The sequence below is a fragment of the Tupaia chinensis genome, unplaced genomic scaffold, assembly GCF_000334495.1.
Source record: "Tupaia chinensis unplaced genomic scaffold, TupChi_1.0 Scaffold139767_1, whole genome shotgun sequence".
NCBI classification, from domain to species: Eukaryota; Metazoa; Chordata; class Mammalia; order Scandentia; family Tupaiidae; genus Tupaia; species Tupaia belangeri.
This window is the reverse complement of record NW_006199647.1, coordinates 687213-700739: the sequence shown is the minus strand read 5'-3', so window position 1 is coordinate 700739 and position 13527 is coordinate 687213. Positions and strand designations below refer to the sequence as shown.

General features: G+C 50.5%; 1 protein-coding gene across 1 annotated transcript in view; it reads left to right on the top strand.

Moving 5' to 3' along the window:
* LOC102488773 (collagen alpha-1(XXV) chain) overlaps positions 1-13527 on the top strand; it is a 307254-nt gene that overhangs the window by 271365 nt on the left and 22362 nt on the right. The window contains exons 14-17 of the mRNA XM_027765823.1: positions 714-740; positions 3060-3104; positions 9334-9366; positions 9750-9785. Of these exons, the coding sequence (XP_027621624.1) occupies positions 714-740; positions 3060-3104; positions 9334-9366; positions 9750-9785 (141 nt within the window). The remainder of the gene's footprint in view (positions 1-713; positions 741-3059; positions 3105-9333; positions 9367-9749; positions 9786-13527) is intronic.

The following is a 13527-nucleotide window of genomic DNA, read 5'->3' as shown; positions in this document are numbered from 1 at the left end:
CAGCCTTTGCCCTCTCCTGGGAAAAGCGGAAATAAGATCCTCTTCAGTCCAGAATTTTGCGTTTTTGTTCTCTGCTCTCCTGGCCGTCATTGTGAGTGAGGACGTCTCTCCTGCACTCACTCAGAGTCTGCCCATGCTGAAGGCAATGAGGCCTCCTAAACACACGCTATCGGGAGCATGCCAGTCAGCCACAGATGAAGGGAATAAGTGACACCGTGAGGAGTTCAAGCCCAGGACTATCAACAATCATTTTGGGGAGAGGCAGACTGGACAACCACCAGGACACCAGATCCATGAAATAGCCATGTATAGGGGTGCTTTGAATCAGGCCCAGTGGATTGGTCCTTCTCATCCAGGACCAATGCCAGTCCTCCGCATTGGTCCTGGATGAGAAGGAGCAGACCAAGAGACCTCTCAGGCCACGTCAGTGTTCTCCCCAGGTCCTCAGAGGCCAGTTTCCAGGTGATAATCCTCGAATACATTTCCTTAGCCCTGTAGAAGCAAAAGCGTCATATTACATTTGATAGTGATACCCATGTCCAAATTTTCCTGGAGAGTCATCTCACCATTTGCATTCAAACTGTGACTACCTATAGTCAAAAGAGAGCATGCCACATGTCATTTAGCAAGTGTGTTCGTGTTTGTTTTGTTTGATGCTGCTTTTATTCCATGTTCATAATTTAACGTCACCTAATCTCTGCTCTCTTGTTCAGGGAGAACCTGGAGATCGAGGAGAGAAGGTGAGGATGATGCTGCCTCTGCTGACCCTTGCTCTCCCCCAGAGATGTGCCCAGATGGCAGGGATGGCCGGCTGGATGGGAGGATAACACTGACAGGCAAAGAGAGATAATGAGCCCTGCTGTTTGGAATTTTTCTTCAAACTTAATCAGTGGAAGGAGAAAATAGTGTACTTCGTATTTACAGAGAGAAATTCAAGTACTAATCTTTAAAGAAATGAGAGAGAGGGAGAAATTCTAGACATCCTGTGTAAAGCTCGTAAACTGCTCTCAGATATCCCCAGGCCTGCAACACCTCTGTCCCGTCTACTTGCTAAAGCCATCCCAGTACTTCTCCGAAGCACCCACACCTCTCTCCGCTGCTTCGTGTGTCCCAGGTCAAAGCGGGGCAGAGGTTTCCCTGCAGCAATGATCTGCAGTTGCTCCACGGAGAATTCCTGTACAAACCAAAAGGAGTAAGCAGGGGAGAGCGGGCCTCGCTGTCAGTTCCGCCGGCCCTCCCTTCTGCTGTAGGGTCTGTGCTGATGGCTCCTACACTCTCAGGGCAGGCCCAGCCCACCTCCCGGTTCTCTGGCATTGACTATAATGTGTTTGAGAAGTGTAAAGTGTACTGACTAGGTAGCCGACAGGACACTGACCAGGCTTGTCAGGAGAGGTAGGACCCTCCTGACATGTCAGTGCCAACCTCGAATCCCCAAATAAGCTCATCCAAAGATCAAGAACAATTCTTGATTCTATTTTCAGCCTTCTAAAACAACAGCAACAAAAGGCATTTATTTAAATGGAAAGAGAGGGATGCAAAAGGCCATTGCGTGAGGACAGTGCAGTTAGAGCCCCCACTGTACGGCTACTCTCAGCCAGTTTTTCTCAGGAAAGAAAGAACAGAAAAGGTTTGCTTGGCTTGTTTGCTTTGCTTTTCAATCAAGGGATTTCTAAGCATTTTTTTTAAGGCACGCAGATAAGCTGCCTGTCAAAGTCCCTCATAACTGACTACCAGTCCACATATTGGGCATCCAGCTGGTCCTTGGCAATTAACCTGAAATTAACCAGTCATTGGACAAGTTGTCCGCGCAGAAGTGAAGGAGGGAAAGGCATGTTACTCACCTGGCATGGGGCTGCAGGGCTGCAGGGCTGCGGGGCTGCGGGGCTGCGGCTGCGTCTCGTCACACAGGCACACCATCCTGGGGAGTTACCTGCTCACCTAAAACTAGGAAAGAAAATACAGAGGAAAAGTGGAAGACCCCCCTCTCCCGCCTCCTCTCTGTCATTCTCCCAAGAAGCCATTACTAATAGTTTCTCTGGTTTTAAGGAAATTTTTAAACGCTAGAAAGCTGACCTGCCACGAAGCTAGGGAAGGCATTCCCGCTGGTGCATCACAGGGGCCCTGGCACCTTGTCCTCCTTAGTGCCTGCCTTGTGCTCCACGCCATCCTCATCGCTGCGCACAGCGCTGCCTAGCGCGTATCGTCGTGGTGTTCCACCCGCGTCACCGCCATGTGCAGTGGGCACGGCCCGCCTGCCCGCCCCGACGTCTCCCTGCACACCGCCAGGGACGTGAGGACGTGAGGACGTGAGCCGTCAGACGTGGCTCAGTGATGTCCCAGACCACGGCTCTGCAGTCCCGAGGGGTGTCAGTGAAGAAATGGCCACAGGAGGCCCCCACATCACACACCATAAACTCCCAAAACCATGTTACTGTGATTCAAAAACACAGTTTTCTAATGAACATGATGGTCATTTCACAAACGTCGCCCAGGGCCATGTAGGTCCGGGGAAATGGCCACCTGGTCCCAGGTTTTTTCAGGTTTTTTTTTTTTCTTTTTTAGAGAGTTTTTGTGTTTTTGCTTTTGTTTTGCTATAGGGTACGTGTACCTGACAGAGAGACAGAAAGGGAGAAGTCACCCCCCAGAGGGGATGCCACACTGCAGTTCCTTCTCCATCCTCCTCTCGGGATTTCAGACGTGCACACTCACGTGCCTGGTGTGAGTGTCATGCCTGCAGTCCTGGCCAGGGGCACTAAGGTGGGCTGGACTTACACAGGTGGGCAGGACCTATGCAGGTGGGGGCGTGGTCCAGGCGGCAGGAATGGGGTGAGGAGAAGAGGGGTTGGCACCTGGCACTATCAGGGGACAGGGGAGCTTGGAGCAGAGGCGTGAGAGAGTGCGGGGCCTGAGTGATGTCAGCTCTTGGCCCCGGGCAGAGACATTCCGCATTCCGTTTGTACCTCTGCTCTGCTGACCTCAGGCCACTGCCAGGACAATGCGGAAGACTCTGCTTCGTGTCACCAGAATATTTCACACGTATTTCTTTCTCCTCTCCCCAGGGAGATGCTGGAGAGAGTGGCCCTAAAGGAGACACAGGCGAAAAGGTACAGTGTAAGGGAGAGCGGGCGTGTTGTGTACCATGGTGTGAGCTATGACGGGGCGTGTGGGAGAGCGGGCGTGTCGTGTACCGTGGTGTGAGCTACGACGGGGCGTGTGGGAGAGCGGGTGGGCCGTGTGTACTGTGGTGTGAGCTACGACGGGGCGTGTGAGAGAACGGGCGTGGCGTGTCGTGTACCATGGTGTGAGCTATGACGGGGCGTGTGGGAGAGCGGGTGGGCCGTGTATACTGTGGTGTGAGCTATGACGGGGCATGTGGGAGAGCGGGCGTGCCATTGCGTGTGCACAAATGGGGTTCGTACGACAGGGCGTGAGGGAGAGCGGCATGTCGTCACGTGAATACAGACGGGGTTTCCGGAGGGGTGGGAGGGAGAGGGCCGTGTACACAGATGGGGCTTTCAGACCCTCCACGGCCCAGTCACGGACTCTCAGGGCCAGCGGGTGCTCAGGTGGCTGATGGCATGGCCGCCTGCGCTCCACGTCCCAGACCTGGCGGCCTGGGAGACATGACGGTGTGTGTGTGTGTGTGTGCTCACAATCCCAAGAGAATGGGAGAGAAGCGGCGATGGCACGGCCGTCCCTCTGGCGCGTGACTCCTCACCTTCCCTGTCTCTCTCTCTGTGTTTCTCTCGTCAGCAAGTACACACACACTACTACACACACGCACACAATTGTACACATACAATTGCATGTGTGATTTAGAAAACGTTCTACAAGCTCTTACCCACAAATATAAGTATTTTCAAAGTAAAATGGCACGTTGCAAATTCTGGAAAACGTGTAGCTAAGTTTCCAGGAATGTGGCTGTCAAGGAGTAAAATACCTACTTGTCCACATGTAAATGGGTACTCCCTACAGGTGCAGGCATATAAAATAGCTTTCTGAGTGACTCCGTTTTTCCCAATCTTTGGAGGAAACACACTCGTGAAAACTTGCCTCGACTTGACGTCCCTAAGTCCGAACCTCTGGTTAGCCTTTGCATTGTCTTTTCTTCTTAGTCCTTTGAGCTATCGCCAACGGACGATGCAGGAGTCTATGGGTGGCCACGGCACCCCGTGCTCGGATCCAGGCCCTGTGGGCATCTCTGATGTGGAGGGTATCTTACTTCCGGGCTGTGTGTTTAAAAGTAAAAAGAAAATCTTTTAACAAACTGAAAATAGAATAGAGTGAGATGAATTTTTTTTTTTTTTTGGAGAGGGTTCCGCTATAGGGCGCATGCGCTCGCCAAACAGACAGAGAGAGACAGAGAGACAGAAAGTGAGAAATCACCCCCCAGGGGGGATGGTCACGCCACAATCCCTTCTCCTCCATTCTCCTCTCGGGATCTTGGTCATGCACGCGCACGTGCCTGGCATGAGTTTTAAGCCACCGGGTCCGGGACACGAACCGCGGTCAACTACGTGGGAGTCCAGTGACATAGCCATTACGCTAACTGCTGGTTCCCTGGATTTTAATTTAAATCAAGTGATTGACTGATTTTAAAAAGATTCATTTAGGCTTATAATCGAGAATGAGACCATTCTTCTTTGAAAATGGATAATAGTCATGAAAGCACACCCGCAAATAAGAAATATCTTTCTCTTAAATATTAATGTAGCTCTGGCTTGGGCATTAGGAATGCATGACTGTCACCAAACCAAACTGTATTCGCATTTCAAGAGTTGTCTGGAACTCAGAGGGGACCCCTGGTTTCACTTAGACCTGGTTTTCTCAGCTACAGCACTGGTGGCATTCGGGGCCATGTAGTTTCTTTTTTTTGTTTTTAAGAGATAGATTTTTGCAATAGGGTGTGTGTGCACTCACCAGAGAGATAGAGACAGAAAGCAAGAAGTCACCCCCCATAGGGATGCCACACTGCATTCTCCATTCTCCTCTTGGGATTTTGGGCATGCATGCACACATGCCCAGTGTGAGTTTTTAAGAAGCCAAGTCCAGGACTTGAACCACAGTCAACTACATGGGCATCCAGCGATGTCACCAGTATGCCATCTGCTGGTCCCGGGCCAGGTAGTTTCTGAGGTGGGGCAGACAGATGTCTGGCATCTCTCTTGGCCTCTACCCACTAGCTGCCAGTAGCGCCCCTTAGCTGTGACAGCCGAGCCTGTCTCCGAATTGCCAGGGTGCCAGGGAACAAAATGCCCCGTGAGCACCACTGTCGTCCACTGATTTATCCAGCAAAGAGGACGTGACGACAGAGGAGTCGGATGGGCCACGCTGCCCGCCCCCGAAGTCCAACGTGCAACTCTGGGAATATCAGCCAGGAGGGTCTACTGAACTTTCTTGTTTGTGCTCAGCAAACCTTTTCTGTAAAGGACCGCAAAGTAAATATTTTAGATTCTGTGAGCCAGCTGGTCTCTGTCACAGCCACTCCGCGCTGCGGTTGTAATGTGCGTGCAGCCACGTACAGTCATCAGCAAGGGAGCGTGGCTGTGTTCCAGTCAGACCCGATTCCTGGACACCCAAGCTTTAGTTTCATGTCGTTTTCATGTGTCATAGAATATTACAGTTATTTTGATTCTTTTCGCCACTTGGAAAGGTAAAAAGCATTCCTAACCCGTGGGTCTCGCAGAGGTGGACAACTGGGTTTGACGCGGTTGCCAAACTCTGCTCACAAGAGAGAAGATCAATATGAAGGGCCGTTTCTTGAAGTGAGAAAAATGTATACCGAGTCCAAACTGCGCATATGTGGGTTTATGTCAAGAATTTTATGATTTCGAAAACATATTTTTAAAGCTTCACTTTGGAACATAGGTCAATAATTGTTTCTTTATTGCACATTTTTGGCAATTTAATTTTACAATAGTAAAGCAACATTTTTCTTTGAAAAGACTGAATCATCTTTAAGGAATAATGTACTTATTTTATATGTTAATGCAAATCATTTGCCATTCTGACTCACATCTAAGAAACTCTCAGTAAATATTACCTTTTCCTACCAAATGGAAATTGAAATCAAATGGATTTTTTTATCAAAACTTTTATTAGTCAGCTGAAACTAAGTGTCAGAAATCCTCCAGTTAAAACGGAAATCACATCTATAAACCTACAGTGGGTCAGACGGGGGATTGTAAATGGGAATCTGCGATGTGTACAGTATGTAATCTGACCTGTCGCATTCATCCCAAGAATGCTGTAATTGGAATATAATTTTTGATGTGTTTTTTAAACATTTCCTGCTTCTGTCATATGATTTGTTTCCAGCATGTTGGAAACACCCTTCTCCTGGCCTCTGCATTCAGTATGTAAAACTCATTCATCATTTATGGAGCTGGATGGAAAAGTACCAGGTTAAACAGAAATTTCTTTTCTGCCACTGAGGGAGGAAGTTACATCACTGGCCAGCTCACTCTAGTAAGAGTTTCCCTTCAACCCAACTCAGTGTCTCTGGGTGGGGAAGCAGTCCAAGGCTTTCCAGATCGGTCATCCGGGCCGTGGACCTCGGAGATCACGGGGCCGGGGCCCTCTGTGGCTGCCCAGGACGGCACGATCTGGATTCAAGAAGAGCCCCATCTCGGGAACCAGCAGTTAGCGTAATGGCTATGTCGCTGGACTCCCACGTAGTCGACCGTGGTTCGCGTCCCGGACCCGATGGCTTAAAACTCACGCCAGGCACGTGTGCATGCATGCCCACGATCCCGAGAGGAGAATGGAGGAGAAGGGATTGCGGCGTGACCATCCCCCCAGGGGGTGATTTCTTGCTTTCTGTCTCTATGTCTCTATGTCTCTCTCTGTCTGGCAAGTGCACGCGCCCTGTAGAGAAAACCTCTCCAAAAAAAAGGAGCCCAATCTGGATCAGGGACAGTGACGTCACAGGGCGACACACTAGCCTCGGGGGTGGCGGTCCCAGCAGCACTGGTAGACGCTGCTTTCTCATATGTTCCCCCCTCACGTGGGCATCGGTCAGCAAGCCAATTGACCTGGCCACACCACTGTCCCCTTCCCTGTGGCTCTGCCAATCCAGAAGGGCCCGTGGACTCTGGGGTCCCACTGGCCTGCGTCTGCCCTCCCGTCTCCACCTCTCTGACTTCACTGCCTACCTCACCTCTGGGTAGCACCTTTGGTCCGTACTCTCCCAGCCTGTTCAGGACCCACACTGTGCTTGTGACCGCCACCGGCCACACTGGCTTCTTCAGGTCTCACCTGAAGGCCTCGGGGGTGCCCCCTCCCTGGTGCAGGCCGCACCTAGTGCACGGCCCTCCTTAGCACTTAGGGATTGCAGCGAGGCCATCCCCCCAGGGGGCGATTTCTCACTTTCTGTCTCTCTATCTCTCTCTGTCTTTCTGGCGAGCGCACGTGCCCTATAGCATAAACCTCAAAAAAATTTTTAAAAAGTTGGTTCAAGTCCCAGACCCAGAGACTTAAGAAACACACTGGGCACATGTGAGTGTATGTCCAAAATTCCAAAAAGAGGGAGAAATGGAGAAGGGATTGTGGTGAGCGCGCCCCATGGCGGGGAGGAGCTTTCTTGGTCTCTTCTCTCGCTCACTGCCTCTCCCTGGTGAGTGTGTTCAGGGCACAGGCAGGGGTCGTGACGGCACTGCTCACACGCAGCTCCCAGCACCGTGGCCTCACAGCGTGCTGGGCAGTACGCACTCAGCGTGAATTAATGAGGGAGGCCAATAAGCCGCCCTGTCCACTGCACGTGAGCACATATGCCTGCGGACAGGCACGCACACTTACCTGCAGGGCTGCATTCGCAGGTTGTCATAAGCAACAGCAGGAAGTGCCTGAATGAAAAATTGTGAAGTCGGGTTTATCTCCAAACCCACTGACATACGAAGCAGAGGGTATACTCGAGACAGAGTTGGGTTTCTACCCTTAACCCCATACCCGCTTTCACCCCGGGAGGAGGATATGGGAACTGCTTCATCCCCAGCACTGCAGCGTCGTCCTTGGAAAGGCTGGACCTGCGGGTGTTCCTGCAGTTGCTTTGCCACTTAAAAGTTATAAAAATTCCTTGAGATTTCACAGTTCTAAATCTTTACAGAGAGCATAGAAATAGCACTCTTCGCTATTCATCAAGTGGAGCCACTCGGACGTCCACGAATGCAGCCGCCTCTCAGAAAGCGTCCTTCCCTCCACTCTACGGGAGGGGGAGCCCGTCTTTCCCCACTTGTCAGTCATCTGCCCACCCTCCATTAAAGCCCTGGGAAAGGAAGCCCTCTCATTCATAGTTTATTAGGACATTTGTGCCCCGTCATCAGAATGCAGTAAGCCAGCAATTGTCTCTCATTCTGATAAAGAGAACCTTTGGTGGTAGACAGCAGTGCAAAATGCATGTTACCTCAAGTTGCTTCCATTTCCTCGTCTACGGAACAGGAGGCGTCGCTGTCCTGTCTCTCCCGGAGGGTCTGTGAGGGCCGAGGAGATAAAAGCTCACAAAGTCGGCGTAGCTTCGTGAGTGACACGTCTTGTGCAAAACGTTGCACGCCTGTCTCGGCCTCCAGGGCTTTCTGACCCAGCAGAAATGGACGCATCTCTTTATTCACCACGTTTGTTTTGAGTCTCATTTGGAACACGGCTGACTGCTGGGGTTGGAGACACGATCAGCTCACTCTGCTGAGGCGGTCTCGGGTCCCCTGTGCTCGGTGACGCTCTCACTTGTCGTCATGTAGTAGCAGTCACGCGTGTCAGAGGAGCCTGCACGTACAGCTATGTCCTCGAAAGCAACATGTGCTTTCTTTTCCTTCCTGAGCGCTTTTCTTTCCTAAAGTTTCTACTTTATTTTTTTCTCATTAGTGACTACTGACGTGTGAGGGTGGGGGTGGGAGGTGATGAGAAATCACCCCACGATCACTTCTCCATCTTCTCAGGATTTAGGGCACCCACACACACACCCGATGAGTTTCTCCAGCCACCAGGTCCAGGACCCAAACCACACGGTCAGCCGTGTGACATCCAGCAGCCTTAACCACAGCCGCTAGCTGGCCCTCGGAATAGTGTTTTAAGCTCGATGTCAAAGGAAGCGATTTGTGTGTGTATTTACGTTTACTCCAAGGAGTGCGGTCCTTATATACTTGCTTTCAAAATAAAACCATGTTTTAGGGAAGCGCTTTGCCCTGGCAGCTGGCTGCATCGTCCTGGATGGCGGGTTGGCCCGATGTCTTGAGCACAGTGGGCCAGCAGCCAGGGGTGCCTCTGGGCACTTGTGTTGGAGGGTGGTGGCGTCTCCTGTCCTATCACATGCCACACCCTCGGTCATGGCTTTCCTTTTAGGGGGACCCCGGGTCGTCTGCTGCAGGAATTAAGGTAAGCAGAGCCTACACGTGCTTGTACTCAGGAGTCCCGACTCCGATGGTGCCAGGTCTGATGGCTGTGAGCATGCGTGTGTGCACACAATAATCAGCTTCCAAAAACAGCGAGTATTTGTGGAAATCTCACAAAAACTTAGATAAGAGGTCTCGCTTTGCCTTGCCTTCCCTTCCCGGCTGATTTTGCAGATTAGTGCTTTTGCGTGTGAGCTACCCAAGGACATCAGTCATCTTCCTCTCTGTCCAGTGAGCGGCAGAGGAGAAGGGATCGAGCACGTGATCGGGGAGGCTGGGCTGTCTCCATGGAAGTCCCCGGAGGCCTAGGGGTTTGGGGAGATTCTTTAAAGACCGTCCTTCTCATCTTTGGTTTTCTTTGGGCAGGGAGAACCCGGAGCATCTGGTCGTCCAGGACAAAAGGTAACGTCTCCACCTCTCATGTGCTCGTTGGACTGTTCTCATATTCACTGTCCTGAGCTACTGTCCACTGTGTGATATGAACATGGTTGTTGCACACGGTACAGTTTCGTGCTTTGCACACAGCCTTATTGGTTGTTCTGCAGTTTAAAAGGCTGATGCTGACCCTAGCAAAATGCAAAAGCAAGCTCTGCTTGTGAAAGGAGCCTTCGGACTAGAGTCTGCATGTGCTCAGCTATTCGAAACTAGCAATGGTGAGTGGAGTTGGGATTCCAGCAGCTTCTCCTACATGTCTGAGCGTAGTCTGCATGTTTCTGTCTTTCCTGAGAAGAGATGAATGTTTGCAAAACTGTCTCCATAGAGAAAGATGGACAGTTCTTTAAAAATCACGTTGGTTTCCTCTTGCCGCTCCCTGCTGCTGATGTATGTGCCCTGTGCCCCGTGCCCCGTGCCCCGTGCTGTGAGCATTCCGTTATGTAAGCCACATTAGGCAGACTAAGTTTTACCTTGAGGCGTAGTCGCCCCACAGTGACCGGCCATTCCCTGGAGGCATTACAGTTTTACCGTGTGTGCCTCGCTTCAGCATGAACAAAGACACACGCAGTGAACATGGTGGGACGCACGTTCTCATCTGAGTCAGGGCAGGTGAGCAGTGTTAGCGGTTTCCCGTCTGAGCGTCCAGCCAGTGTAGCCCGACTTCAGATAGCAAAGGCGGGGAGCTCCCACGTACACGTGACTCTATGCTCGGGTCAACCTCCGAGGACCATGCCTCTGCCCTGCCTCCCAGTGGCTGATGTTACAGACAAAACCATGAGTTGAAAGTGGATTGCCTCACTAGCAGAAGAGGGAGAGAGGGTGGATCCCCTGGAGAAGTGCAGACCCTTAGGACACAGTGAGGACGGTGTCTCCACGTCCGTGAGGTCCCTGGAAGGCCTTGCTTGTTTACGCACTTAGGATGGAAGTAAAGTTTGAGGCTTTTCACGTTCTTTTAAGATTCCTCTCATTCGTAAACAGATTTCTTTCCTGAAACTAAGAGTTTAGAGTAACGACCCATCAGGCCCAGTTTCAGGTAGAGACTTTTCCAGAGAACCCAGTAGAACTCTACAAATTGTACTCTAGCTCCTCAGTTTTCCTACCGGTTATTTCAGAAATTTGAAAGTAATGATTAGTCAGAGATCCATTTTTTTTTTTAATTTCAAAAAGCAGCCAATCTTCTCAGATGATCTAACTTTAGGTCCCTTGGTCTTTAAAAATTAAAGACTGAGTTTATTTGTTTAAGAGAGATTTTTGCTATAGGGCATGTGCACTCACTGGAGAGACAGAGAGAAACAGGAAGACAAAGTGAGAAATCACCCCCCAGAGGGGACGGCCACGCCGCAATCCCTTCTCCTCCATTCTCCTCTTGGGATCTTGGACACGCATGCACACGTGCCCGGTGTGTTTACGCCACCGGGTCTAGGATTCAAACCATGGTCAACTACGAGGGAGTCCATCTGCTAGCCTCCAAAGACTGAGCTTAAACTGCTCTCCAAATCAGTGATTTGGTAAAAGAAATATCTGGAAGACTGTGGTGTCTGTCGAAACCAAGACCGACCTGCTATAATCCTGTACGGTTCCCACTACCTTCAGAGTGGAACATCCTGATTGATTCTTTTAATTTCCAGATGGCATGTGCACTTGCCAAGGAGAGACAGAGAGAGAGGAGAGGGAGAGAGGAGAGAGCAAGCACCCCCCTCCCAGTAAGACGTGTTAGTACTACGATCTGGCCTCCTCCATCTCTCCACCCTGCTGGGGTTAGGGGCATGCACACACATGTACTGGGGCATGTCCCACATGTACCTGGCATGTTTTTTAAGACTCCAGGTCCAGGATGCCAACTCTGATCAACCGCATGATACCCAGCTCCCTCGACCACCGAGCCGTGGCCCCAGCCCCAGAGTGGTTATCAGTTGTTTAGTGAAACCTCACCTTTCATAAACACAGCTTAGATTCTCTCTGGACAGTATAGATTCACACATGGGAGCACTGATCTCGTTTGAACTGCATTAAACGCAGTTTTACGTTATACTGAGAAAAGGACTGGAGTAAGCGGGTCCCCTGAAGTGGGCACCCTCTGCTCCCAGACACAGGCCAGATGCCATCCTTCGAGTCAGTCTCACCGCCCCACATTATGACCTCCTGCTTCAGGTCAGAGTCTGGCGATACTTTCCTCGATACCGAGGGGAAGTGCAGCATGTCCACGCTTGCTGCTTGCTTAGCTCAGACAGATGAGCGACTGCGTCGAGTGCAGATCAGCCCCAGGGATCTTCCAGGCCCTTTCCTCACCGCTGGAGGACGGTGCTGTAGGTCATCGCATTGGCGTTCCCACAACGACAGTCCCAGAAGAGCGCAGAAATCACGACAGGGCAAAACCCCACGGCCAGCCTCTGGCTCTGTGGCCTTCCCAGCACGACAGCTCAATGACCACAGTGGTGCACGTCATGCAGGAGTGGCCTCATGACCTTTCCCAAGTAAAGCCTCAGCAGCAGGGCGTGTGGCTGGTGAGTGAGTTGGAGTGTGTCTGCTGGTAGAGCGAGTGTGTGGATGGGTCAAATATGTGTTGTTTTATCACCTCCTTCTCTCCTTCCTAACTCCACATCTTTTTAAAAATACATGTTTTAATTGTCGAGGGGTAAAGTCACTCAGTCACCAGCAGAAGGAACTCTCCCAGTTAAACTCCCTGTAGATCTCTAGGTCTTTACGGGGACGGGATGTTCTGAGCATGTCCTGTGGAGGGTGGAAAGAAAGAAAAAAGAAAACCTAAAGTATTGGGTTGTTAAGAAAGTCGTAACGTATTTTTGCACAGAAAAATGCATCGTGACTGCCCAACAGCCTACTACACTGTGTGCACGGAAGGTCCGATCTCCTGGGGCAGCAACTCTTCGAGGGGAATAACAAGCCAGTTCTTAATTATGGCCCAGACCTGACCTACTGGCTGTGCGTGTCCTAGGATGAAACTCGTGAAACTCCTGAGCTCAGAACAGGCGGGAATGGGCAGGCTCACTGAAAAACGACCCTCAGCTGGCAGAGAGGCTTTCCTGGCATAAACGTGGGGAATCAGAGGCAGAAAACACTTCCTCAATTGCTGAGACGTTTCTCTGTGGGTAATGTTAACTATATTACTATCTCTCAGTATGTCAGCTACCACATTAAGCAAACAGAAATTTGGAAAGGTCAGATTTATAAGAATCAAGATAAAACATATGAATGGTTTAATGAAAAAAATACGTATAACCTAACACACATGTAAACCTGTTCGTATGTCAGAGAAAGTTCAGGCTCCGAGTCTCTGTACGCATCCAGCCTACAGGAGGTGTCACCCCACAGCATCTCACCTGTCTTTCTCGGCATTAGAACGCAGGCTGTGTGTGCGGAAATAGCTTTCTTTGAAGCAGTCACGCAGTTCTCTTAATTTGGGGGTGGTGGAGGGCTTAACAAGAATTACTGGAAATAGTGCGATGATCTGTACAAATGTTTCAAATGGGATATCTTCACAGTGAGTTTAGGGGACTTCTAAAACAACACAGAGCCACAGCTTTGTCATCCATATGTTCCCTGGGCTTGGTTCTTCTTCTCCCGTGGGTACTCTTTTCAAAGGCCTCATGTGTATATATATGTGAGTAGAAGATGTTTTCTTAGCCAGATATGTGTGCAAGCTCTTCCTACTGGATCCTCTTCAATTTATTGATTGAATGGGGAAAGGGAA